At 50.5% G+C, this 26,581-nt stretch overlaps 2 protein-coding genes across 3 annotated transcripts in view; both read left to right on the top strand.

Annotated features, from left to right (window-relative positions):
* RASGRF1 (Ras protein specific guanine nucleotide releasing factor 1) overlaps window positions 1-7,655 on the top strand; it is a 96,894-nt gene extending 89,239 nt beyond the window's left edge. For both annotated transcript variants that reach the window (XM_077828965.1, XM_077828966.1), the window contains 3 exons: window positions 4,412-4,529; window positions 5,390-5,458; window positions 6,377-7,655. In XM_077828965.1, coding sequence (XP_077685091.1) covers window positions 4,412-4,529; window positions 5,390-5,458; window positions 6,377-6,469 — 280 coding nt within the window. In that variant the 3' untranslated portion in view covers window positions 6,470-7,655. The remainder of the gene's footprint in view (window positions 1-4,411; window positions 4,530-5,389; window positions 5,459-6,376) is intronic.
* Window positions 7,656-11,003: 3,348 nt separating this feature from the next.
* On the top strand, window positions 11,004-26,125 carry CTSH (cathepsin H). Its single transcript, XM_077827659.1, has 12 exons — window positions 11,004-11,158; window positions 14,065-14,096; window positions 14,729-14,834; window positions 14,940-15,010; window positions 15,650-15,754; window positions 16,401-16,487; window positions 17,485-17,540; window positions 18,922-19,003; window positions 19,096-19,164; window positions 20,206-20,312; window positions 23,680-23,805; window positions 24,798-26,125. The coding sequence occupies exons 1-12, from the start codon at window positions 11,053-11,055 to the stop codon at window positions 24,871-24,873; spliced, it is 1,023 nt and encodes a 340-aa protein (XP_077683785.1). The 5' UTR covers window positions 11,004-11,052; the 3' UTR covers window positions 24,874-26,125.
* Window positions 26,126-26,581: the final 456 nt, after the last annotated feature.

The raw sequence follows: 26,581 nt of genomic DNA, 5'->3' as shown, positions 1-26,581 counted from the left end.
AATGCCCCTCTGCCGAGCGTTTCGGCCAAACTGGACCGTCCCTACATAAAAGGATAAATGGACACAAATCCGATATTAGGAACGGCAATATACAAAAACCTGTAGGAGAACACTTCAGCCTCGCTGGACACACAAGAGCAGATTTCAAGGTGGCCATCCTGCAGCCAAAACACGTCAGGGCCAGACTTCAAGGAGAAACTGCTGAGCTTCAGTTCATTTGCAAATTTGACCCCATCTGCTCAGGATTAAACAGACTGTGACTGGCTCGCCAACGACAAAAGCCGTTTCTCCTCCCTTGGGTTCACACCTCAGCTGCTAGAAGAGGGCCTCATCCTCCCTGATCAAACTAACCTCCTTATCCCGAGCCTGATTCTTGCTTGCATATTGATACCTGCCTCTGGGAATTTCCACTCCACGCATCCGACGAGGTGGGCATTCGCCCGCGAGAGCTCCTGCTGCAATCCGTCTGTTGTCTCTAAGGTGCCACAGGACTCTCTGCCGCTTCTACAATATCCTCCTCAGTGATTCGGGTAGACGCCGCTGGGTCTTCCACGGCGCTGTGCGCGCACTCAGCCGCCAACGGCAGAGCTTTGCCTGGCAGTGCCTGGAGGGGCGGCGTTCACCCCCTGGCCCTAGCCCCTCCCCTGGCTGTATAGGAGCAGCACCGCTCTGACCCCTGCTCCTCGGCTCCTCCTCCCGGCCCGCGGCTAGCACCGGCGCTCTGCGTGGCGTTCCATCTCGTGCGTTCGGTCTCAGCTCTCGGGAGTCTTTGCCTCTAGATAATAGTCAGTGGTACCCTAGGTTAGTTTGGCGTTAGCGGTTGGATGCCCTCCCCAGGGTTCAAGTGCCGTCAGCCGTATGGGGGGCCTTCCCCAACAGTGATCGTCCCCGAGGTGCTCGCCGTGTCTACGTTACGGAACGGCGCTCCGTCTGCAGGCGTTCCCCAAGAGGACTCGGGTGGAGCGAGACTTACGGCTGCAGCAGCAGCTACTGGAGCAGTCATGAGGCTCGTTTCAGCACCGAGACCCTCGTCTGATCGGCAGCCGCCTTCGGAGCCGGCAAGGGATGCTGCGCTGCATGGGGGCCTGGGGTTCCCCCAAGAGGAAGAGTAGTTCTCCCTCCTCCTGTGCAGCGAGGAAGACGTCCTATAAGACTAATTGGAAGCACAGCAGGGCTTGGGGAGACTCTCCTTTATCTTCTAACAAGGTGTGTGGACCAGCGCCATTCTCCTTCCCCCACGTGGGATGGAGCAGGTCCGTCGAACCACTCCCCAGTACCGCACGGAGACCAGTGAGAACCCGGACTGTTGACTCTCATTGCGGCCCTGGCTCAGTGCCAGCGACATCGGCAACGGCCCGACTGGCTCCATGCTGGTGGCAGGTCGGGCAGCATCAGTCCTGCTTTGCCTCTCACTCCCTGACTCTCCACCGGGCCAGGAGTTTCCCGGTGCCGCTTCCTCCTTTGTTATGCCCTGGGCACCTTCTGGCCAGGTCGTAGAGCTGCCAGGTTCGTCCCCAGATGCTGGAATTGAGCCTGACACTGTGCCCGCACCGACAGCCCCCTCGACGCTGGTCCCCCTGTGTCGCTGTCACTGCCCTGGCACCAGATCCCCCCGCTGAGCTCAGTACCGCCCTTCGGTCCCGGGGCCTCTTCCAGTACTGGGCCAGAGTGCGTCTCGCTCATACCGCCAGTGCAGAGCCCCCGTTCCTCATCTGCACCGAGGCCGCCCCCACGCTGGGCTTCAGATGAGTCTGACTGTTTGCTCGCCCCATGGGGGCTGGCTCCCCGTGTCACCAGAGAATCTCCAGGACTTCTCGAGATCCAGCCCAGGGTCATTCTCTCCGTCGTCATCACCCGATAGGCACCAGACCATCCTCGGTACCAAGATCGGCGTCGTTCCCACAGTGGGGACAGGGGCTCTTGGCCTGGTGCCTCGTGGCCATCAAAGCCTGCTCCATTTGCCCAGTGGCCCACCTTGTGCCTCAGTCCGAGAGGTCCCAGTCTTCGACCCGCTCCAGAGTGAGATCACTGGTCCCATTGGTGGCTCTTGTTCCCAAACCATGGCAGCTACAAGGGAGTGCTGAGTCTGTTCCCGCTGGGCCTGCAGGGTTGTCCCACCTGGAGCCAGTGGTTCAGAAACAGGATCCGTTTCTGGCATGGGAAACCACTTCTTTGTCCTCTCCGGACGCCTCTGCCATGCCAGGCTCCTTCCCTACCTTTGCCAGGTTGCCTCTTTCTTTCTTCAAATGTGGCTGAAGTGGATCTATCATCCAAACCGTCATCCCTTGGACAGACTGCTCTCACTTCCGCTGCCGATCCTGGACGGCTCATGGCAATGTGTGACAGGGCATCCCCGTCGCTCGGTACCTGACGACCACAACAATTGTCACCTCTGGGGTTGCTGACAGTTCGAAGCCTGTGGTTGGAACAGGAAGTCTCTCTGCATATCAGCACCCTGCAGCTTCGTGCCAGCTCCCATGGCCATCCAGCCCTTCGAGATCACGTCAGGGACACGGTGGTGAACATCCTGACAGTCCATACCCCTGCAATGGGTTATGTGAACAGATGGGGGAGCCCACTCCAGTGTGCTGGGTCAGGAGCAATCAGGCTCTGACAATTTTTCACCAGGGAAAACATTACCCCTGGGGCTGATCACTTTCCTGCTTAGCTTTTATTTGAAGATTGTGTCCAAAGTACATAACATAAGAATGGCCAGACTGGGTCAGACCAAAGGTCCATCTAGCCCAGTGTCCTGTCTTCCAACAGTGGCCAGTGGCAGGTGCCCCAGAGGGAAAGAACAGAACAGGGAATCATCAAGTGATCCATCCCCTGTCACCCATTCCCAGCTTCTAGCAAACAGAGGCTAGGGACACATCCCTGTCCGTCCTAGCTAACAGCCATTGATGGACCTACCCTCCATGAACTTATCTAGTGGTTTTTGAACCCTGTTATGGTCTTGGCCTTCACAACATCCTCTGGCAAGGAGTTCCTCAGGTTGGTTGTGTGCTGTGTGAAGAAATACTTCCTTTGGTTTGTTTTAAACTGCTGCCTACAGTATTCATTTCCATTGGAGACCCCCTACTTCTTGTTATGAGAAGAAGTAAACAACACGTCCTTATTTACTTTCTCCACACTAGTCCTGATTTTATAGACCTCAATCATATCCCCCCGTAGTCGTCTCTTTTCCAAGCTGAACAGTCCCAGTCTTATTAATCTCTCCTCATACAAAAGCTGTTCCACACCCCTAACCATTTTTGTTGCCCTTTTCTGAACCTTTTCCAATTCCAATATATCTTTTTTGAGATGGGGCGTCCACATCTGCACCCAGTATTCAAGCTGTGGGCATACTATGGATTTATATAGAGGCAATATGGTATTTTCTGTCTTATTATCTATTTATACAACAGTTGGAAAACCCCCCAGAAATTCTGATTTCTGCATTCTGTGCTGCTAAGGGGGTGGAGATAGGAGGAGGCGAGGGTCATTTTAACACTGACATTATTAGAAAAGAAGTTGTGAAAGTTCTTTCTAACCTTTTGCTAAAGCTCTCGTGGACTCAGGAAGGCGTCTGTTGGGGAGGGAGGACTCTGAACCTGCCCTTTTCTGCTCCCTACAAAGCATGTTCCCTTTAGTAGGGACCCTGTCCAGCACACCATTCACCATGAGACTCCAGTGGGGGCTAGGCATGAAAGTGTGCGTGGGATGAAAGATCTGCAGGGTCAGGCTGTAGACGTGCCATCTTCTTGCTGTTCGAGAAGAGCAGGAGGACCCAGAGGCGGATTGAGTAGACAGGCTTCTTTATTGCGGTGCTTGTTCCCCTCAACCCAATTGTCGAGTAAGCCCTGAGTTAATTACCTTGCGCTCTTTTATCTAAGTTAATAGGTAAATACCCACATTTACTACAATGCCCCCCCACCCCTTTAGGTGATCATATAAACGCCCATCTAATGAATATTCCTAGCTATATACTGAATACAATTATACCCGCCCCTGTTTACAGCATTATGCATATTCTACAGACATTTTTACCTTGAAGATACATTTCTTTGCAGTAATTGTGGCCATAAGTTCCCTTACTCAGCAGTTCCCAGGGAAGGGAGTATCCTTTAGTCCCCCACATTCCTTATGCAGCTCCAGTGCTTATCAATCCTTAACAAGCAGAAGGGAAGGGAGAGGGGTAGCACTTTATCTATCAAGCCCAGAAACGGTGCCTGCCCGTGCTTCTAACCACTAATACTATGCCAGCACACCAGCAGTTTCCCAGGTCTCTACTTAACCCTTACATATCCCAACATTTGCTTCCCAGAGAGAGGTGGTTTTTTCTCAAAGCTGATTGAACAGTTTCTCTATAGCTTCTTTAAAAAACAAAAAGTATGATTATTTTTTTCCTTTTCTCTGATTTGCTTTTAAGTTGCGACCCACCCTGTGTTCCTTACCTGGGAATGTATCTGACCGACCTGGCATTCATAGAGGAGGGAACTCCAAATTATACTGAAGATGGCTTGGTGAACTTCTCCAAAATGAGAATGGTGAGTTCCACTTTGGGGTAACTTATCAAGGTGAAATAAAGGAGAGTTTGGTACAATCCAGGACCAGGCTTGTGGAGGACTGTTATTGGAGAGAGCCTCGTGGCAATTGCACCAAGACATTGCTGTGTTCGTACTGCACCAGAGTCCGCGCCCGCGTTGCCCTGCCCCAGAACTCCCGCTGAAGCCAGCTAGTGGCTGGAGGATGAGATGCAGGTCAGCACGGCCAGAGCGTTAAAGTCTGCGCTAGAGAAGTGCCTCTAGAGATAATGCCATTTGTTGGGGCCACATTCGCAGTGGGTGTAAAGCGGCATAGTTCCAATAAGGTCAGGGGAGCCACGCTGATTTATACCAGGTGAGAATGTGGCCCTATGTTCCCAGTTAGTTCTTGAATTTCTTACTGCTCTACAAATACCTGGAACTATGGGAGCTGAGTAAAACTTACTGACGGCCTCGACAAACTCTCCCTTCAAGGCGAAGGTCTCAACCCCCCCACCCCCACCCCGCATGGTGGCTTGTCAGCAGGGTTTGAACCCAGAACTTTCAGCTCCACATCACAGACTCCCATCACCTGAGCAGAAGGAATAACTTCCTTATCTGACCGACCGCCCCCCCCACCCCCCCCACACACATAAATGTTCTTGCAGATGAAAGGAACAAATATATTTTTAGGGAACAAAGAGAGACTTTTTCATTGAAGGCTAAATAATGTCGTGTTTCAAAATTACATTAATATACAGAATGATTCTCTCTCTCCGCCCCCTCCCCCATTTGTGTCTGGGATGGAGCATGAGGTATTTAGGGAAGTTTGATATTGGCAGCTGCAGTAATATAAGACATTACACTGTTTTATCTCTGGACAGATTTCCCACATCATTCGAGAGATCCGCCAGTTTCAGCAAACGTCCTACAAGATAGAACACCAAGCCAAGGTATGTTCTTCCACTTCGATCTTCACAGGCTCTCCATCCTGCTCTTCTCAACTGCTGCTGTAGCGTTCACAGCAAATCTGCTTTGCCTTTCCGACTGCTGCTCCAAAAAGGGTTTGATATTTTTAAACTAAATTTAAAATAGAAGAAACTAATTGGATCAGTTTCTGATGGTTCCCCGTGGAGAGCCTTCTGGAGCTGAGGGTGTGCAGGATCGGGTGTGTGGAGCAGAAGAAATGCTACATGGGCTCCCCACTGAGGGACTTGATGTCTTGCATTTCTAGAGCAGCTTTCATCCCCAGATGCTGGTCTGCAAATGTGCTATCCTGTCCTCAGGCATCTCTTCGCTCCACACTGCCCCTCTGGCCCGTATCACAGCACAGCAGCGTGGCAAGGGAGCACGTCTCTTTTGCGGAGTAGGGTGGCCTGGGGATTCTTCTACCTTCCCCATTTCTGAGACACTCTCCTATTCTGCCCCAAGCCCCTCAAACCCTTTAAAATGGCGCTTCTCTCTCTGTTCAGTGTGTGTTGAGAAATGTCAAACTCACTCGAGAGCCGTGTGGTTTGGGGCTCTAGGCTCATGCTCCTCTGTCTCCTTCCTCTTTCTCTCCTCCCCTTGTTGGCCTGTTCCCCTTCTCACTTCTCTCAGCCAGCCTGAGAAACCAGAACAGCAGCCAAGGCTGTAAACACTTGAGTCATGAGACCAGAGTCTCCCTTAAAGTACCAGCTCCTGTTTAAACCAGTGGGAGTGGTACACACTTATCTACAATGCAGTGCTTGTTCTTTGTGTGCTTTGTGGGGCATTTCATTTCTTAATGTTTTAACACTTCTAGGGCTTGACGCTCATTAGCTTCACTGGGGAGCAAGGTCAAGTCCCTACTTAATAATGATTTGACTCTGCAAGTTCAATTTCTTTTCCAGGTGACACAGTATTTACTGGACCAATCATTTGTAATGGATGAAGAAAGTCTTTATGAATCTTCTCTTCGAATAGAACCTAAACTGCCTACCTGAATGTAGAGCAGTGGCCGGCAGTTCGTCTGTACACATCCTATATCATACTGTACATACCTGTTTGTTTATGTTGGGCACCCTAGATTGACTTCCTCGTATGTGCTTCTCAACTAAAACAAAACTTCCTCTTGCTATTGGAACACAGTAGAACTTGACTAGAACTTCCTGCATTGTTTAAGGATTCATGCATAAAGCATTTTGTTTATGGCAGTCCCGGTTTATTTTAAACAATGTTATTTTTGTCATTTGGTCTTCTCAGGGGGTGGGGAAGAGTTGGGGTAGCAGGAGAAAAACAGCAAATACACAACAAACCACCGGCAGAGCTCCAGTCGCCTTTCCTTTCCACTCTAGACACTGCTGTTGTGTTGGACGCACAATCAGGGCACTCAACTCAGCATGTTTCACGTAATTATTGTAACTGAAGGACCCTTGCTCTGGAGTCAGGCAATTTAAAAAGATTCTCCTATAATGCAGTTTAAAACAATAATTATTGGTCAAGCAGGTGATCTAAATCATTATATCACTGAGCCAACTTTGAGGCAACAGACAATCTGTAATTCATCACATCTCCATTAACCTGCGCTCTGTTTCTATCCCACCATCCCATTGGCTGTTCTGGTAACACCAGATAGCAGGACTGAGCTGGATGAGGCACTGTGCCTGTGTGGGGAAAGAGACATATGTGTAAATTACACAATCCTTCACTCTTGTTGGTTGCTGCCCAGAGTTCATTAAGAGTAGGGGAGAGACAATATATCTTTTAATATTTTAGCTGCATAACACTCATTACACGCTTCTGTGGATATGCTATAAATCTGTATACCTTGTGACAATTATTAGTAACACAATGTAGAATTAGAAAAAAATGACCAAGTGTTTTTATTACATATACTATAATCCTGTCTAACCACCGTCTAGCAGGAATATAGTAATGTAGTGCTTATTCTGTGAATACTACCATGTATTTTTTACATTGTACAGTATATAAACACAGTTTAACTTTAAAGTGGCAGGCATGCTCCACTGTAACAAACAGAAAACTTTTGCTGTAAGCAATACCTAGTGGTATGAGAATTCTATTTCAAGCCCTAAAATATTTCAACTTACAGCTTGTTTGGAAAAATATTTCCATTTTTGTAAAAATATATGTTTCCTGATTACCTCTTGCTAATAAATCTATTCTATCTCAGGGTGAACAATGATTTAAGAATTTTTTTCAGCCTTACTTAAATGATTGTTTGCTTTGCTGAAGGTTCCTTTAAATAACTCATATCAGTCACTCAATTTCTGTGATTAAATGATGTGAATGCAGGGTCGATCCAGATGTTGGGCCCAATCCTACAAGGTGCTGAGTGTGTTCAGCTCCCATTCATTTCTCTGGGAGCTAAAGGTGAGCGTGTTTACGCTAAGCAGAAAACAGGAAGTCCATTGGCACTCTGTTAACCTTTGACTCTGAGCTGTTAGCGGAATGCTGCATATGAATGTGTGTGGCAATAATGGAAAAGCATCAACAAGAGGAGCGAGGGGTCTCTGTGTTTTTATAGAATTTGTTTATTATCTTTCCTTGAAGATGGATGATCCTTTCCTTTCCTTTCCTTTCCTTTCCTTTCCTTTCCTTTCCTTTCCTTTCCTTTCCTTTCCTTAAGAATCTGGTCTACGATCTAGAATTTGTTCCAACAGATGCTCTGAGATACTCATTTCTTTCCAGGCCTTTGAAAAGAGTGATTTCCTCCTGAACTGATAATACTGCATGTCTCCTTCCACTCCTCCTCCTCCTCATGGGGGATGGTCTGAAAACAGTCTGGGCCCTTGCAGATGTACAGAGCAGAGCACGTGCACCTGGGGCCAGGTTCTTGTCTGACGTGGGTGTGTTGTTCCATTAAACTCAAGGTGAAACCCAGAGCAGAATTCTGGCCTGTGATCAGCAGAAACAAAGATCAGCACTCAGGTTAGTATCCACCTAACCATCTGTTCCCCTAGCACGTACCGAGTAAGGGCCAGGTCTGCTCTCCGGTGCATGCGCCTAGCTCCCTGTGGCGTCAGCTGAAGTGTTGGATATTCAGTTGACAGCAGGTATTTAGAATCAGAATCCCTCTGAATACCAGGGAGAGGCATTGTAATAAAAACGGGAACAGTCATTGCCCTGCTAGCCAGTGTGGTGAGCTACCTGGAAGCTGGGCTAGCATTGCAGTTACCTGTGAAGACGTGGATCCTGGGCTGCAGCTAAGGGGGACACAGCTCAGCAGGAGTGAGGGGCAAAGGGGGGCTTCAAACCCCTTTGCTCTCCCCTGGTCCTGGGTCCCTCACACCTGTCCCCCTGCATATATTAGAGCACAGTGTAGGCTGTGGTGCTGAAGTGGGAAATATCTGTATTACTGTTTGTGACGATGGGGCAGGCCTCCGAGTGTTTGGTGATGGTGGGTTACAGGAGACTACAACTGGGCATCCCACAGGAAATGAAACAATGGCAAAGATAAGACAGCCCGGGGTACGCACCTTCAAAGGAGCCATGCTAACAGTGGCTTGGCCATCAGTGGGGAAGAAATTACCTGTCTGGCTCCATCCAAGCTAGAGCCTGGGTTAAGCCTGGGATGCAAGGAAACCTAAAGCCTCAAAGACCCTAGAAAAATGGAGCTCGGGGAGGCTCCGCAAGCGTGCCAATGCAAAGCTTTGTGCCACCCCACAGAGGGAGAGAGGTAGAAAGTGCAGTAGGAGCAGTCTGCTTCTCCCGGCTCAGAGCTGGAGTTAGCTGGGCCGAGGGGAAGGAATCCCCAGGCGTGCAGGGGCTTGTCTCTCTTCTCACGCTTTGTACCTTTGAGGAGTGAATCCACGACGATGTTTTGTTTGGAAGACGCGGGTTCTGTGTCCCTGCAAACAGGTGATGTCACAAGCCCCTGAGGGGAAACTGCTAGGTACAAAGGCCGCATGAGGCTATGGTGTAACCACGGTTGGGAGCCAGCCAGGGGCGCCGCAGCCCAGACTCAGTCTGCGAGTGGCTGGACCATGAGGCTCTGCCCAGAGCGAGGTGCAGGAAGCCAGGCTGGTCCCCTGAGGGTACGCTTCAGAGGGACTAAAGTAAGGTGTTAAGTTGCAGTCACAGGCCCCAAGAAGCTGGTGAGCGAGACAGGGATTAGCAGGGGGCAGGTAGATGTTAGGGGGAGGATGGTGGAGGGTTTCGGGCTGGTTTGCAGCAGCTGAGTATCTGGGCCTAATACCCAAATTGGCAGAAGGGAGGGAATCCATAATGGCAGATTTCAGAGTAGCAGCCGTGTTAGTCTGTACCGCAAAAAGAAAAGGAGGATGTGTGGCACCTCAGAGACTAACCAATTTATTTGAGCATAAGCTTTCGTGAGCTACAGCTCTGCATTAGTGACTCCAGGGATCCTGGCAGGAAGAGGTCAGAGTGTTTGCATATAAATCAAGCTGTATTTCCAACTGGCCTTTTATTATTATTAATTTGCATTTCAGTTCCATGTCGAGGTAGCAGTCGTGAATCAGGCCCCCAGGGAGCTAGGTGCTGTGTAAATGCACACACACACTACACAGACAGTCCTGGCCCTTACGGTCCCGAAGTCCTCACTCTCACACACTGCCCTTGGAGGCTTTTTGCCTGAAAAAGGCTTACAGATTTCAGGGAATGTGGCCTCTGGTGTTTCCCAGCCGCTGGGGTGTTTCTCAGGAATGAGGGGCGAGCCCGTGCTCTCATGACCGGGTGTCATCCCTGCTGAAACGACAGAGCCTAATTTTAATAAAAGGAGCCATAAGCGTCTCAAAGTCCACGAAGAGCTGCATGGAGCCCGGCCTGTGAACTTGGTTAATGATTCTATCGGCGCGCAACGAGGAGGGAGCCTCAACTGCAGGGTTAAGACTGGGCCGAGCGGAGTAGCGGAGGAAGGAAAGAAAAGAGGGATCTGGAGCCTCCCCTTCTGCAGCAGGAAATCTGGGCAGCAGCAATCAGGAGTGGAAGCTGCGCAGTGCTTCATTGCAGGGAGGCTCTTCAGTCTTTGGCCAGGGCTGAACCCTAATTCTCCCCCTTTTTCTGCCAAGGGGTCTAGAACCCAGCCCCAGAGGGAGGGTTACTGACCCAGGCCCGGATCTCCACCGGCAGCCCTGGGGACCTAGGAGGGCTGCAGGGCCCAGCTCCAGGCCAGGCCAAAAAACCGAGGAGTCCAGTGGCACCTTAAAGACGAAACAGGTTTATTGGGGCAGAAGCTTCTGTGGCTAAAAAACCCACTTCTTCAGCCACTCCTTCAGATGCATCCGCCTGAAGAAGTGGGTTTTTCACCCACAGAAGCTTCTGCCCCAATAAATCTGTTTCGTCTTTAAGGTGCCACCGGATGCCTGGGTTTTGCGGATACAGACTAAGAGGGCTCCCCCCCTACGTGATGCCAGGCCAGTGGCCTGACTATTCCCCCCTCCCGTCCCTCCCCGCAGCTGCTCCTCCTTCTGCCCCCGTCCCCCGCCGCGCCCCGCCTCGCGGTGGCTGCCCCAAGGCGGCGTCTCCAGCGGATCCTCCCCCCAGGGTTGAGTCCTGGCCGCTGGCCCGCCCCCGAGCGCGCCCTGCGCCGCGCAGCCGGCTGGAAATGCGCGCAGGCATGCTGGCGGGGCGGCGGGCTCTGCTGGGGCTGCTGGCGGCGGCGGCCGCCCTGCTCCCCTGCGTTTGCAGCGCCCCGGCGGTCGGCGCGGAGGGTAGGTGGCGGGGTCCGGCCCGGGGGTCCCTGCCGGGGAGCGGAGGGACGGAGCCGGGCGCGCTGCGGGGCTTTGCTGCGGCCGGGTCCGGCTGCGGCGCTGGGTGCGCCCCGAGCGGGCCCGGGGGCTGCGGGCGGTGGAGCCCGGGGCGCTGCTGGGTCTCGCTGCCCAGGGTCGCGGTGGGCCCCGGGCAGACGGAGCCGCTTCCCCGTCTGTCTCCGGGCGCTGGGTCCCCGGGGCTGAGCCGGGTTCGGCTCATTTCCCTGCCGTCAGTGGCCCAGCGAGTCACAGCCGGTCGGGGGAGCCCGGCGCTGCGCAGCGCTGAACAAGGCGCTGGGCTTGGGAGCCAGGGACCTGCCCTTAGGACGGGAGGATCCCAGGCCCCGCCACGGGCTGGGGACCCGCTGGCGAAGCGGCAGTTCTGCAGAAAAGGACCTAGGGGTGACAGTGGACGAGGAGCTGGATAGGAGTCAGCAGCGTGCCCTTGTTGCCAAGAAGGCTAACGGCATTTTAGGCTGCATTAGCAGGATCCTTGCCAGCAGATCGAGGGAAGAGATTATTCCCCTCTATTCGGTACTGGGAGGCCACATCTGGAGTATTGCATCCTGTTTTGGGCCCCCCCACTCCCGAAGGGATGTGGACAAATTGGAGAGAGTCCAGCGGAGGGCAGTGAAAATGATTTCGGGGCTGGGGCGTATGACTTATGAGGAGAGGCTGAGGGAAGTGGATTTATTTAGTCTGCAGAAGAGAAGAGTGCCGGGGGGGGGGATTTGATAGCAGCCTTCAACTACCCGAAGGGGGGTTCCAGAGAGGATGGAGCTGGGCTGTTCCCAGGGGTGGCAGATGACAGAACAAAGAGCAATGCTCTCAAGTTGCAGTGGGGGAGGTCTAGGTTGGATATTCGGAAACACGATTTCACGGGGAGGGGGTGAAACGCTGGAATGGGTTCCCTAGGGAGGTAGTGGAATCTCCATCCTTAGAGGTTTTTAAGGCCTGGCTTGACAAAGCCCTGACTGGGATGATTTAGCTGGGGTTGGTCCTGCTTTGAGCAGGGGGTTGGACTAGATGACCTCCTGAAGTCCCTTCCAACCCTGATCTTCTATGATTCTATGACCTCGCCTGCTAGTCTCATGGCAAACCCGCCATTCAAACCCTGTTCAGTCTTCGATGAGAGATACAGAAAAAGAGGAAAAGCAGTTAAAGGATTTGAAATGTAAAGTGTTAATTTTAACAACATCCCTTGTTCCCGTTCCCTGTAACTGCAGAGAGTTTTGGTGTGGAAACGCCCCTGGTTTGACACTGGGTTTGAGGGTATTAAAGAGGGTAACTGTCCTTTTAGGAAAAAGAGATGAACTTAGTTGAGCTGGGTTGGAGCTGCTGCTGCTGCTAAAGTCTGATCTGCCCTCCCCGCCCCTTAAAGACAAGACAAGCCCCCCCCCCCCGCCCCCCCCCGCACGGAGAGAGAACAGAGCCGCACAGCTAGAAAATGCAGCTTCTGGCTTTGGAGATGACTTTTCTTTGCTTCCTCGCTGCTGGAAAAACAAGAGGCCCAGCACACGGTCTCATCAGCCACCCCGAGACCTGGCAAACTTGTACCCGCATCAGGCTGTTTAAGGCCCTGCTTTCTGCTCCTTTCTTCTCATGGGCTCAGAGCAATGTTGCAAATGCTGCTGGCTTGGCCAGCTGAGCCAGAGCCTTATTAAACAGAAAGCAGCAGGAGAGAGAGGTTGGGGAAAGAGGAAATAGGGAGGAAGGCAAAGGCCACCCAAGGGAAGGGTGACAGCCGGAACCCCAGTCGCATGTTCCAGGTGTAAGTTAGCTGGAGTCAGGGGTGGCACCAATGTCACCTGGGCCACTGTAGGGAGACAGGATACTGGGCGAGTGGGATCATTGGTCTGACCCGTTCTGGCCATTCTCAGGTTCTTCTCCTGGAGTCCCAGGAGACAGTGGGAGCCTGATGGTGGAGCTGACTCCTTCCAGTCCACTCACCCTCCATGGTTTGATCTCCCTGCAAAATGTCCGTTTCCAAGGACCCCTAATAGGGGTGAAATAGCCTATCCCCCTCATTACTGTGTTCACCAAGTCAGCCTCATTTCCGACACACCAGTTTGGATCCGTTCCTTCCCGATTCCATTCTTCTTTTGTTCACCAGTCACAATGTCAGCGAAGCCTCTGAGTCGTATCAGCGACCTCTGCTCTGCCAGTAACTTTTGCTGACTGTTATAAACAATTTCACACAAGAGGCTGAGCTGGACAACTTAGTTCACAGACATCTGCTCGACAGCTCTTGTTTACTGAAGGGTACAGGTGCTGGAACTAGGGGTGCTGCAGCACCCCATGGCTTGAAGTGGTTTTCATTACATAAAGGGTTTACGGTTTGGTTCAGTGGTTCTCCGCACTCCCACCATACGAATTGTTCCAGCCCCCTGGCTGAAAGGTGGTATTTTCTGTCGATATTAGGCTCTGTAAACACTGTAAATCCTGAATGCAAAATCACTTTAAGCCCCAGCGTGTCTTTTTAAACACCAGGTTTTGTTTTAAAACAAAATCAGATCAAACGCAGGTGGGGCTGGGGAGGGGAGCAGGCAACATCCTTCTTCTAACTTTCAGTTAAAGTGGAAATTGATGTTAGCTAATGGAGGCAAACCCTTTCTTTAAGCTACACTAATACGTAACATTTTGGTTAGAAATAGGCAAAGATTGGTGAGGCTGTTATCCTAAACGAGTAAAGTAGTTTATTGAAAATTCAAGTTTAGTTTAATTTTTTTTCACTTGATAATGTTTATTATGGTAGTACGGAGGGGCCACCCAAGAACAGGGCCACATTGTGCTGGGGGCTGTACGAACACAGAATAACAGACGGGCGTTTCATGTACTTCAATGCTTGTTTCTTTTTCTCTTTCCAGAGGAATTTCACTTTAAGTCCTGGATGCTGCAGGTAAAACTTCTTCTTTTCAAAGGGTTCAGAAGCCAAATGAACTGTCACGGGTTCGCTCCCCTCAGCAGATGTTCAGAATGGTCAGTCAGTGAAATAAACTTCTGCAAATGGAGAAAACAGACTAGTTTCATTATTGTTGTTCAACCATTTTGCACGGCAAGGGACTTCCTGGAAGGGGATTTTCCATGCTGGCAAGTGACCAGTTGCCAGGGACTCAGCCAAGGCTAAGTCTGGAGAAATAAATGCTCACAATAATACTCATGCATAACTCAGATTACTAGGTGCCTCCTGCCAAGATATTTCAGATGCGGTACAGTTACATTAAACAGCGTAAAACAGCTCACAGCAAACTCCCTGCATCCACCCAAACTCCCTTTCTCCTCCACTGAGCGTGAGGATATCTCTTCTCACACCGCTGGTCCTCGTGGTTTTGTATGGTGGACTCCACTCCTATTCTCCACCCCCAACCCCTCTGGGATCCGGGAGCAGTGTGTGATGGGAAATGCCCTGGCTATGTAGCTACATGTGTTTTTTAGAGGAAGATCTCTGCCCAGTCGTGATATGCACTGTGTGTATTTTCACTTCTGTATTCTGCACCTGCCATTGACTTCTTTTGTGTCTTTCATCTTTAGAACAACAGGAAGTACAGTCTGGAGGAGTATTACCAAAGGCTGCAGATCTTTGTCACCAATAAGAGACGAATCGACAAACACAATGCTGGGAATCACACGTTTGAAAGTCTGAGTTTATGCTCTTTAATTTCATTTCCTAATTCTCTCTTTTTATCTGGAGTGATGTTTTTGGTTTAGCTCTTTGATTAATAAAACTTCTTCTTCTTTTTAGTGGGTCTAAACCAATTTTCAGACATGACATTCACAGAATTTAGAAAAAAATATCTGTGGAGTGAACCTCAGGTAAATGTATTTGTTTAGTTTCGGCAGAGTTTTTGCTGACTTACAAGTACATGGCTCCTGTGGCCATGTTACCCGGGTTAGGGTCCCCTGGACACTTTTATACACCTCAGCTTTATTTTGTTCTGCCTCTAGCTATGGCTTTTAATGCCTCCAGAATTGTATTTTTCTTGGGAAGTCAGTGGGACTGATCTTGTGGTATGCTGAGCCCCAGGATCTCAATTAACTTTGAGGGTTGGATCGAGTCCCTGACGAGCACCCACAACTTCCATTGGCTCCACTGGGTGCTATGGGGGCTCAGCGCTTCCCAGGATTAGGCCCAACATAAATATTTTTCAAATCCACGCTGCAAACAATGCTGGCATGGTGAATCTAGCCATAAGGGCTGGTGCATGGAGCCCCAGAGTATGGGCTCGTGACATGATAGCTGGTACCACCTCGGCCGCAGGAAGAGTAATTTCTCTGCAGGCTGCCGTCTTAGAATCATAGACTATCAGGGTTGGAAGGGACCTCAGGAGGTCATCTCGTCCAACCCCCTGCTCAAAGCAGGACCAATCCCCAATTTTTGCCCCAGATCCCTAAATCTGATGTTCCATAAGACACAGCTGTCCGCTCATCAGAACGCTCTCCTGTTGGTTGTAGAACTGCTCGGCCACAAAAGGGAATTTCCTGGCCAGCTCCGGGCCATGTCCCTCCGCTATCGACTGGAGGAAAAAAGGAAACTATGTGACCCCAGTGAAGAACCAGGTAGGCAAAGTCTGTCAGCTCCACCACGCTCCGAATGGTTCTCTGGCACGTCGCTGCCTTCGCACGTTCTGGACCAGTGGGAGAGAGGGAGAAGCTGGGGATAAAGCCACAAGGGCAAGTCTCTGACATCCCCCAGCCCAGCTGGGAGCACAGCGGGTATCCTGGGGTCTGTACCGTTCCCAAGGGGAGCATCAGGGTTTAGGGGAGCCCCTCCATAGGGCTAGGGGGAGCATAGGCAGGCAGAGAGGTTGGGCTGGGGAACAGCTGCTCTTTATGATCCTATAGGAAAAATCCCCCAAGAGCGAGTGAGGCACCTGTTAGCCCCCCAGAATCCCACGGCGTGCTAGCTGCACCCCACTGGAGGGACAGGGGAAGGTGCAGCCCAGGATCAGATGGAAAGGGAAAGCTAGGTGCTCCTAGGGAGAATGGCTTCCAGCACACAGCGGAGGGCCTGTGGGGTAGTGCCTATTCCCACAGGTCTGCACAGAGCTCAGGGTAACCATGAAGCCCCAGCCCCTATCCCTGATGGGATGGGGCATCTGGAGCTCATGAAGCTCCCCCTCCTCTGGGCTTTCCTGCGGGAAGGGATGATACAGCCCACAGCATTAGGAACCTGTTAATCTCCTGCTCCTGGTTCCCGACGCAGGGCGGATGTGGCAGCTGCTGGACCTTTTCCACCACTGGGTGTTTAGAGTCTGCAATTGCCATAGGAACAGGAAAGCTACTGTCACTGGTAAGAGATTCTCCTTTTCAGTGCACCGCTGCCAGAGAGCCTGCCTAGCACCTGGGGCATGTGCCCAGGCTGTGCAGAGCCCTCCGGGCGGCCCCAGCCCTCGAGTGTTCTGTCGATTCTAGTCCCCCGGCTGCTTCTCCTGAACGGCCAGGTCGCGCTCTCGTGCACGCCACGGCAGCAAAATACAGACGGTGCGATGCAAACCGCTCAGCAGCGCCATGTGAGCACAGCAAGGCAGCCACGGGAGCAGCAGTGTGCAGCAGATCAGGGAGTCTGTCCCGCTCGAGACGTGTGTATTGCTGTCCTCACTGCAGCATCTGAGCACCAGGCTGGGGCAGTACCATTCATCTGGGAAAGGGAAATGGGACCTGATGGGACCTGACCTGCAATCCCTGGCTCCTGGGAGTAGATCTCATTAGTTAATGGGACGTCTGAGTCATGTTCCCACAGTGCACCATGAGCCTGAGGAACTCAGTGCCACAATAAAACAGTGGATGAAGGAGAACCAGATGATATAATTTATCTATAGACTTTTAAAAGGCTTTTAATTATTGGGGCCAAGAGTAGAGCAGGATTCCAAAAGGGATTAGAGATTTGGATGGATAACAGACTATCCAAAGCAGTTGCAACAAGTATTGAAAATAAGCAAGAGCTCTAAACCATCCTGCTCTGGGCATGAGCCAACCTCCAGCTATAGGGGCTGGGAGGAACGTTCCCTGCTGGCCAGTTAGCCCATAGCTGCCTGCTGAGGGATTCCTTGCACCTTCCTGCGAAGTAGCTGGTGCTGGTCCCCATCAGTGACACAGGAGCGGACAGCGCGGTCGCTGGCTCTGACCCAGTCTAGCAATCCCTGATCGCACTGGAGGAACACCCATTGGTGTGCAGTAAGGAAAAAGCTTCAGGGTGATACTATCTGCCATGTATTTTGTATTTAAAATGACAGAGAGAGGAGGAGATTGCTCTTCTGGATATACACTGATTCAAAGTATTTCTCTAGGCAGAGCAACAACTGGTTGACTGTGCTCAGGACTTCAATAACCATGGATGCAGTGGGTATGTAGCGTGAGCTGGGACCTACTAGAGATAAGAGAACTTGGCAGTCATAGTTTACAACCTTCAAGACTTACTGGGGGGGATCTTGAATTCCGACCTTTCTGGAATATGTGATGTGTGGAGTTTGTTGGGCTTCACCAAACGTTTCCCAACACTCAGGGTTTCTCCCTCCCACCGGCTGTTTGGCCACATCTCTAATATGACAGTTATTGGTGGCTGAACACAGCAGGGGAAAGTGAGCGAGGTTTTGGCAGTTTCTCTGCGGCTGGATGACATTTGTCGGCGAGGCTCTGTGTTGAGCGTGAACCAGAAGGCCCCCCCCAGACACCTCGGCCTTGCCTTCGGGAAACTCCACTGGCTTTCTTAAAGTGAAAGCTGCAGAAAATAAGCCCTTTTCAAATCCACTGCCTCCCGGAGGTAAACGCGCCCTGAAGCGCACAAACACCTTCGTTGTATGAGACCATGTTCTGGCACCATCTCCGGGACATTCTCGACTCCTCCTCACCTGCCTTCTCATGGCCGTCCTTGTCCTCCTGGAAACAAGTTGTCAGAGAATTGCTGCAGGGGGCTGAGTCCCGTCCCCACCTGCCCCGTGCCCCGTCACATTTCCTTTGTCAGTTTGCTCTGGCGGGGGCGGGGAAGGGACATGAGCAGCTCCTCGCTCAGGGCTGGGGATCTCCTTGCCAGCCTCTTCTTGTGCATCGCTGGCGTCGCAGCCAAGAGCCTCCTGGCTGCAGGCCCCCAGCAAAGGTCTTGCAGCCTGAGGGCCAAATTCACCCTGCCCCGGAGCTGAGCTGGCATCACACGGGGAGCGGGCTTGGCTGGCAAAGATGGTTTGGTGCCTCCTGAGTGTTGGAGCTGCTGGGGCCTGTTCTTCCCCAGCACAGGTTACACTGAGGGGCTGCTTTCACTTGCTTCTCTGTGGGCCGTTTGGCAGCCAGGGTCTAGGAACGGCCCAGCCATGTCTCCCTCCCCCACAAATATCCCTGATGTGCCTCCTGCACCAGGGTCCCCGATTGGGGGGGGGGGGGGGCATAAGTCTGGAGTGGCTGATTCTGCCGCTGTTGGGGGCGCTTCACATCCAGGGGAATTCCTTGTTCCTTCACCCCACCCAAGCTGCCCGCCAGGGACTTTAGGGCTCTGATGGGTCAGGCCCCGAGAGCCCTGGGAGGAGAGTGGTAGCTGGGATGTGAAGGGTGGGTGACATTTCCAGGTCCGGCGCTGTTAGCAGTGCAGGATGTGGCATCCCGCTGCCCATACTCGGATCACAGTCCAGACGCTTTATGGCTCATCCTTGAGAGAAAGCACATGGACTGATTTTTGCAGAAGATACAATGTTGTTGCCCTAATGAACTCACCCTTTTGCTGTGGTGTTTTTCAGGGGCCTGCCAAGCCAAGCTTTTGAGTACATCCTGTATAACAAAGGGCTCCAAGGAGAGGATACGTATCCTTACAAGGCTCAGGTATTCTTACCATTGCAGCAGAAGCATATTCAAACGCTGGATGTGCTGGTGACGAACGTGGGTTTAACGTTGATTCCTTTGTGTTTGCACAGAACGGAACCTGCAAGTTCCAGCCCGAAAAGGCTATCGCTTTTGTCAAAGATGTCGTCAATATCACCCTGGTCAGTTCCTCAGGCTTGGATTTAACAATCACTCATGAATGCACTGAGCGGCCCTGGGAATGGGGGGGCCAATGCAGCATGCGCATTCCGGCTGTTGCTTCTCAAATGAGGCTGGTCTGTTGAAGTATTTCAAGTGCGTATTCTTCCTTCTTCCTGTGCATCATCAGTGAAGCTAATTTCCTGGATGTACCTGGGTTCAGTTGATTTTTTGGCACCTAAGTTACTGCCTTCTACTGAGAGGCCAGGGCACTTCTCTTGGTGCCATTGTTTCAGAAAGTTCATCATGACAATTCTGAGTCCCCGCCAGGCTGTCTGCATTCTTACCGATATTTGCCATAGAAGTGGATCAGGTCTGTGGACACTAACAAAGCTGTAGAACCTGGTTGTTAGTATTTCATAACAAGCCAACCTCTCTGCACGATTCTGCCTGCTGGACATAAAATAACTTGTTTCCCTTATTTTTAAAAGCACTCTGTGCATGGTAGACAGCTCTCAGGTCCTGACTCAGAAAGTTTTTACAGCCGAACAGGCTAATCCAGAAGGGACAAGGGTTGCACCTACTACTTCCTTCTGCTCAAGTTTGTTTCTCTCCTCTCTGCCCCCAACTTTCGTTCCCCATTATACAACTCACCTGTCGTTCCTGCAGCAAACTCCTGCTGCCTCTAGAGGGAAGTCAAAAAGCACACTACAACCTCTGCAGACATGGAGTGTCCCATGGCCAACTCTTGCTGCTGGCAAATGAACTTGCCTAAAACAGACGGATCTGCTAGCAGCTCTTCGACAGGGTCGGTCTCCTATCTCCTGGGAGAAGGCTGGCCCCGTGGATGTTAGTAAGGCATGGCCTTGCCCTACCTAGGGAGCCCAGCTTTGCTGCTCCCTGTGTGAACAGGGCTGAAGTGTCTGCCATCTGTGTGTGTTTCCTCATTTGCACAGAAGAGGAAGCGAGGTTTATTCAGCTTGGCCAGTCTGTCTTTCTGGGGTGTCTGTCCCGTAGTGACGCTGACCAAGAAGTAAATAACGCTTGGAATTGTCTCCTTCCAGTACGATGAGCTGGGCATGGTGGAAGCGGTGGGGAAGCATAATCCCGTTAGCTTCGCTTTTGAGGTGACTGACGACTTCTTGGGCTACAAAAAAGGCATTTACTCCAAGTGAGTATTTCTGAATGCAGAGGATGCCGCTAACCCATAGCAACGGAGTTGCTTTAACCATGTTCATTCCCCAGCTGGTTTCCCTTTGGGTTCCCGAGGAGAGTCATTCTCTGGCTGATTAGCATTTTTTAAAGACAAAGACAAAAAGAGTGGGAAGCTGCAGTTAATCTCTGAGTTCCCAGGAAGATGAGACAGTAGCATAGAGGAACAAACCAGGGCCTGCAATGTATTTGAAACTTACAATTAGGAGTAGAGCCAGTCAAAAGCCGCTGAAGATTGTTCACAAAACACTTTGAATTTTCGAAATGTGTTTGAAATGCTGTTGACCAGCTCCAAGGCTGAGCCTGTCCCTGAATGAGCTGCTGCATGCTTCAGACAATCCAGGGGAGGTCCAGTCTCTGGGAGAGGCCTATGGGAGCTCAGCAGGTAATGTGTGACCTGTGAGATGTTTGCCTGCAAACTCCCATAACAAAGCTTGGGGAAATTCATTCCACTGCTTAAAGCCTGTGTGTTTGAGCTCTGTGCAGGGGAGTGTGGGGAAATCTGCCTTTGTCACGCCAGGCGAGGGTGTGGGGCAGCCTCGCTGGGGTGGCTCTTCCATCCCAGGGGCTGTAATAGCAGCTGTTGAACTGCACCTGGCCAGCCTGCACAGCTGCCTTCTGTGCTGTGGTGCTGAAGCTCAAGAGGAAGCTCTGCAGGCCAGATTTACAAACGTGTTTAGGCCCCAGAGATGCAGATAGACACTTAGTACAATTTACAAAAGCACCTAAGCAGGTTAGGTGCCCAGTGATTTCTAATGGGAATTAGGTGCCTACTTCACATAAGGTGCTTTTGAAAATCCCGTTAGTTGCCTACCTGCATCCTGAGACACCTGAACTCCTTTGTAAATCTGTACCTACCAGAAAAGAGGCAACGGGAGAAGTGTGGGTTTGAGGATGGGAACTGATCGGGTATAAAAATGGCTCAGGAGAGCAGTGCGTCCGCTCCACAGCCAAGGTGAGTAGCTGCCGAAGAGGCTGATGATTAGATTTCAGAGAGGCGGATTAATTCCTATTCCTGTGTTTATGGGGGCAGCGTGGGAGAGAGCTTGAAGGCGCTCATTTGAGAATGTACCAAGTGGGTGATGGAGGCTGGCAGCAGGGGCTGATCAGAGGGGGGCATCGACAGCTCGACAGTGAATGAGAGATGACTGGTCAGGTGGGGATAGGCCACGAGGGGCTTTGAAAGTGAAGACAGGCAGCTCGTGTTTGATACCATACAGAAGGGTGGGGGAGGTGTCTGTGGAGGGATGCAAAGATGGGGTGACATGGGCCAAGTGACAAGCTGGAAGCAAGATCTTTGCAGCAGGGTTCTGAATGGGTGTGAGCAGGGCAAGGTCACATTTGTCAAGGCTGGAGAAGAAGACACTGTGGTAATGGAAGTGAGAGGATGAGAATCTGGACACGAGTTTTTTGCTGTGTGGCTGAATAGGAAAAGCCATATCTTAGAGACGTTACGCAGAAAGAATCTGCAAGACTTGACACAGCCTGGATGTGAGGCCCTAGAGAGAGGGCTGAGTCGAAGCTGATGCCCAGGTGATGAGCCTGAGTAGCAGGTAGTATTGTGGTGTTCTCCACAGGGGTTGAGAAAGGAGCTTGGGGTGTGGGTGGAGATTAAGAGCCTTGTTTGAGCCATGTGGAACTTGCGCTGCTGGCTAGACAGCCACGAGAAGGTGTTGGAGAGACAGGCCGAGATTTTAGCTTGGACAGGAGGAGACTGGTCTGGTGTAGAAAGATAAATCTGTTTGTCAATACAGTGATGGTACCAGAATCTGTGTTTGTGGCTGAGATGCACAGAGATACAGTGTAGAGGGGAAGTGAAGTAAGAGGATCGGGTTCCCCTCATGAGTAAGCAGAGACATGATAAACAGATATAAAATAACAAATGCTGAGAGAAGGTCGATCGGGGCTTCTGGTCTCATAACACAAGCACAAGGGGACATGCAATTAAATTGAAAAGTGGGAAATTCAAAACCAATGAAAGGAAATACTTCTTCACACAACACATAATTAGACCATGGATCTCATTGCCACAGAAAGCCATTGAGGTGAAGAATTTAGGAAGATTCAAGAAGGGGCTGGACGTTTATTTGAATAACTAGAATATCCAGAGTAATGGTTAATCCTAACACACATTTTGGCAGGGATATTAAACCTCATGCCTCACAGTTTAAGCCAATCTCTGAGTAGCAGAGACCAGGGTGTGGGGCAGATTGTCCCACATCTGCTACTGTGGGGTTCTTTCCCTTTCGCCCAGAGTGTCTGGTTCTAGCCACTGCCAGGGACAGGATACGGGATGCGATGGACCGTGGATCTGATCCAACCTAGCAGTTCCTGTGTGTGTTTGAGAAGTGCACGTATTTGGATTATAATGGCTCTGTGATCTATACTCACCTTCTTCCTGCCCTCTGGGCCCGTGATTTATGAGTCCACACCAACCATTCGTCAGTGCCTGCATTTCAAAAACTTCTTTAGACGCAGTTGTCCAAATAATCTGGGACCCCTCCCCTGCTGGGACGCTCCCCCCGGGGGTTGGAGCTCTCCTGCAGCCACGGGTTTCCATAAAACTGGAAAATGAACTACAGCGCTCCAGTGGAGATGGCCTTCAGCCTAGAAACATGGGCTGAATGACCCCGCTGCCTAGGCTGTGCGAAGTGTTCAGTACAGAAATCAATACGTTCGTTTTAACTGTTAAAATCCTGCTTGGTAAAATCCTCTGGCACTTCATGCTGAACACGTCCCCGAATGCACCGTCCCGCCACACGTGGCCCAGGCTACCGAAGAGCAAAGTTCAGTGGAGTGGAAACGAAGATGCGAGTGAAGTTGCTGCATGTCGTTAGTCTGTTTTCCTTTAAGAAACTGGTTGTGTTAAAGGGCCAATGTGTCCCGCGTGTGGGGCCTGGGAGCTCGTGCAGTATTCTCATAGCAGTGGGTTAGAGTGGTCCATTCGCTTTAAAATAACAGCTATCCAGTCTCAGCCAAGATCCTGCAGACGCACTGGTAGGTAGCGTCCCTCACAGCTCCAGTCCCATTGAATAACTGTACTGCGTGCATAAGGGTTTGCAGGATCAGGCCCTGGAACTTGAAGGCTGAGCAAATGGTTACAGCTACAGCTAAGACCTTTCACTTTGCACCCCAAAATTCATGTGCTAATTTCCTCCATTGTAATTCAGTCTTGTGAGTAATCCTGTTGATGTGAATTGCCTCTTTCAACTGAATAATGCTTAGTGCTTTTATAGCCTTTTATATCATCAGAGTACAGTGACTAATTAATGACAAAGTAGGTTTTCATATAATAAATGTGCTTTATTTTTGCCTTTTGTTTGCAGCCCAAAGTGTGATAAGACTCCAGACAAAGTGAACCATGCAGTTCTGGCTGTGGGTTATGGAGAAGAAAATGGAACTCCCTATTGGATCGTTAAAAACTCCTGGGGCCCATTCTGGGGCATGGATGGGTAAGGAGCTTCTGGCTGACGTCCACCACAGCTGGACACGCTATGGCCTAACTGAACCTAATCAAGAACCTCACATGCCAGTGTGCCTATAAAGCACCAACAGGTTCTAAGTGACTGTTTATCAACTAGTGAGCAGCCAGGCTTTCTGCAAAGAAGCTAGTGCAATGGCTGAGGATGTTAGCACCTTAAAACTGCTCAGTGTGACTGGTCAGATCAGCATCCAAATATTACAAACAAAGCCCTTTTGTAGCCACAGTGCAGTCAGGCAGGGCATTTCTGTGAGAGGCTCAGGCTGTGTTGAAAAGTTTTCTTAACATTCGTCATAACAGCCCTTCCTCATACAGGGGAAACTTATCCTGGGACACTTCCTGGCCCCCGTGTTGCTGCTTCACACTGGCGTGCGGCACAAAGTAGCCACAAGCCTGGCTTACTTGCAGGGGTGCTGGAACGAGGGGTTCTGGGGGTGCAGCAGCACCCCTGGTTTGAAGTAACAATAACAACTAAATACATGGTTTCCCGCTTGCCTGGCTACATGAGGAATTCTCCCTGCGGTGGTGTAGCCAGCTCTCTAGGACTCCCCTGCATCCCATGACAAGAAGGTCAAGGGCAGGTGAGAACAGGGCTTGGCTGGTAGGCCCTTGCCCATGCAGCAGTCCAGCCACTCACATTGCTAGCGGATACAATTTAGAGCAGCCCCAAGGGTGAAAGTAAAATTTTGCAGGATTGGGCACTAACTTGGCTAGTTTATGAAAGTGACTCTGCCAATGAATTCCATTGCTTGGTGCAATCCCATTATTTGCAAAAACAAAAGACTCTGACGTACATCAACTCCTTGCACTGATAGGAGAAGGGAATTTACTTACTTTGTGCCGAATGATGCCGATCTGAACCATAGGTGACATGGTAACCTCATGCCAGGTCAGTTGTGTCTCGTGCTGCTGAAGGGGAGTAATGGGGAATGCTCACTAATCTGTGTTTATTTCTCCCTTTAGCTACTTCTATATTGAACGTGGCAAGAATATGTGTGGTCTCGCTGCGTGTGCATCTTATCCAATTCCTCAGGTCTAAGGTGGGGTCAGTGGCTGGGAAGAGTGGCCAAGGAAAGCAACCGATCTACTGTGTAAGCGTCTCCTAAACACCAAAGTACAGTACGTCAGAAAAATGAGAGATGGTAAAGGCCCACTAAGGTCCTGATCCTGCAAAGAGCTCCACACAGGCAGACTCCTGCATTTGTGGAGAGCTCATTGCAGGAGACAGACCTAAGTCACCTCTTCCTCTCCTACTCCAAATACATGTATGTTTCTCTGTAGCAGCAGTTCTCAAACTGGAGTCCTTCAGGGGGTCCACGAGTCATGTCGGGTCCGCTGGCCTGCTGATCAACTCCTCCCCTCCCTCCCAGTGCCTCCTGCATGCAGCGGAATAGGTGCACTCGGGGGAGGGGGCAGAAAGAGGAGGGGCAGAGGTGGGGCGGGTGTGGGGCCTTCGGGGAAGGGATGGAGTGGGGGTTGGGGCTGAGCGGGGTTGAGCACCTCCGGGGAAAATTAGAAGCTGGCTTGGGGGTCTGTGAAAAATTTTAAATCAAAATGGGGGTCCTCGGGTTGCTAAAGTTTGAGAACCGCTGCTCTGTAGTAAATTCTCCAGCGTTGTGGTGTGTTCCATGGACAGGGCTGAGAGCCAGAAACTCGTGTCTTCTAATCCCAGCTCAGCTCAATTTACCATGTGCTCTAGGAAAAGTCTCTGAGCCTCTCTGCCTCAGTTTCCCCATTTGTAAAAAGGGGGTAATACTACTTAACCTACCTCTCGGGGTGTGGTGATGGTTGATTAGATAATGTTTGTAAACCACTTGGATGCTGAAAGCGCTGTGCAGTTGTATTATTATTAAGTAGCATTTGTCAGCCCAGTTTGAAATTACTCCAGCAATGAGGCTTCCCCTTCCTGGGGGAGACTGTCCTGCATGTCAACAGATCTCCCTTCTAGGAAATCTGCATTCTTTTGACAAATGATCTATTTTTAAATAAATACTAACAAGTCTGTAAGAAAGCTATGTCTATTTTCATTAAATCTAAGATTTGATTATTTTTACAAAAATAAAGAGAATATTTTAATGAATATTAAAAGCATCAATGATTTTCTATACAGTTAAGGAAAAAGCAGAAACCTTATTTCAGCTTTTAAGCAGGTTTTTCAATATATTCTGTCTTAAGAGGACTCATGTCATGTATGCAAAAGGCATTTCGACTGCGTGTCATTTCACATTGCAGTACCGCCACCAAGACGTTACTGTGCGTTATGGAAATGAATAAAAACAACTTGTCACTTTTGTGGTATCTTTTGTGTTGCCTTTTCAACGTTTCTTCCAGTAATTTAGTGTTTGTGAAAGATGCTCTATTAGCATTTGAAGTTCTTTCCTTTGGAGTTTTGCCATTGAGTTCAATAGGAGCGGGACTGAATCCTTCGTCTTTAGACACATACATCACCAGTTTTTTGCAGTGCTTTAACTATATCAGTTTCTAAATTGATATAATTAAAATCCCCTCCAGTGTGGATGCAGTTAAACTGGTTTAAAGGTGCTTATATCAGAATAGCTTATTTCTGTCAATAACCTGAGGAACTAATTAATATTGTTAAAATGATACAAAAGCTTTGTGTAGACAAGCCCCAAATCCAGGTCATCGCTCCAAAGTGTTTACAGAGTAGGACCCAAGTCCTGCAAGATACCCCATGCAGTTGACCCCATGTGGAACCCTACTTATGTCACTGTTACTATTCATGTGCA

This window comes from Eretmochelys imbricata, chromosome 10 (assembly GCF_965152235.1).
Source record: "Eretmochelys imbricata isolate rEreImb1 chromosome 10, rEreImb1.hap1, whole genome shotgun sequence".
NCBI lineage: Eukaryota > Metazoa > Chordata > Testudines > Cheloniidae > Eretmochelys > Eretmochelys imbricata.
This window is presented reverse-complemented; position numbering and strand designations above follow the sequence as displayed.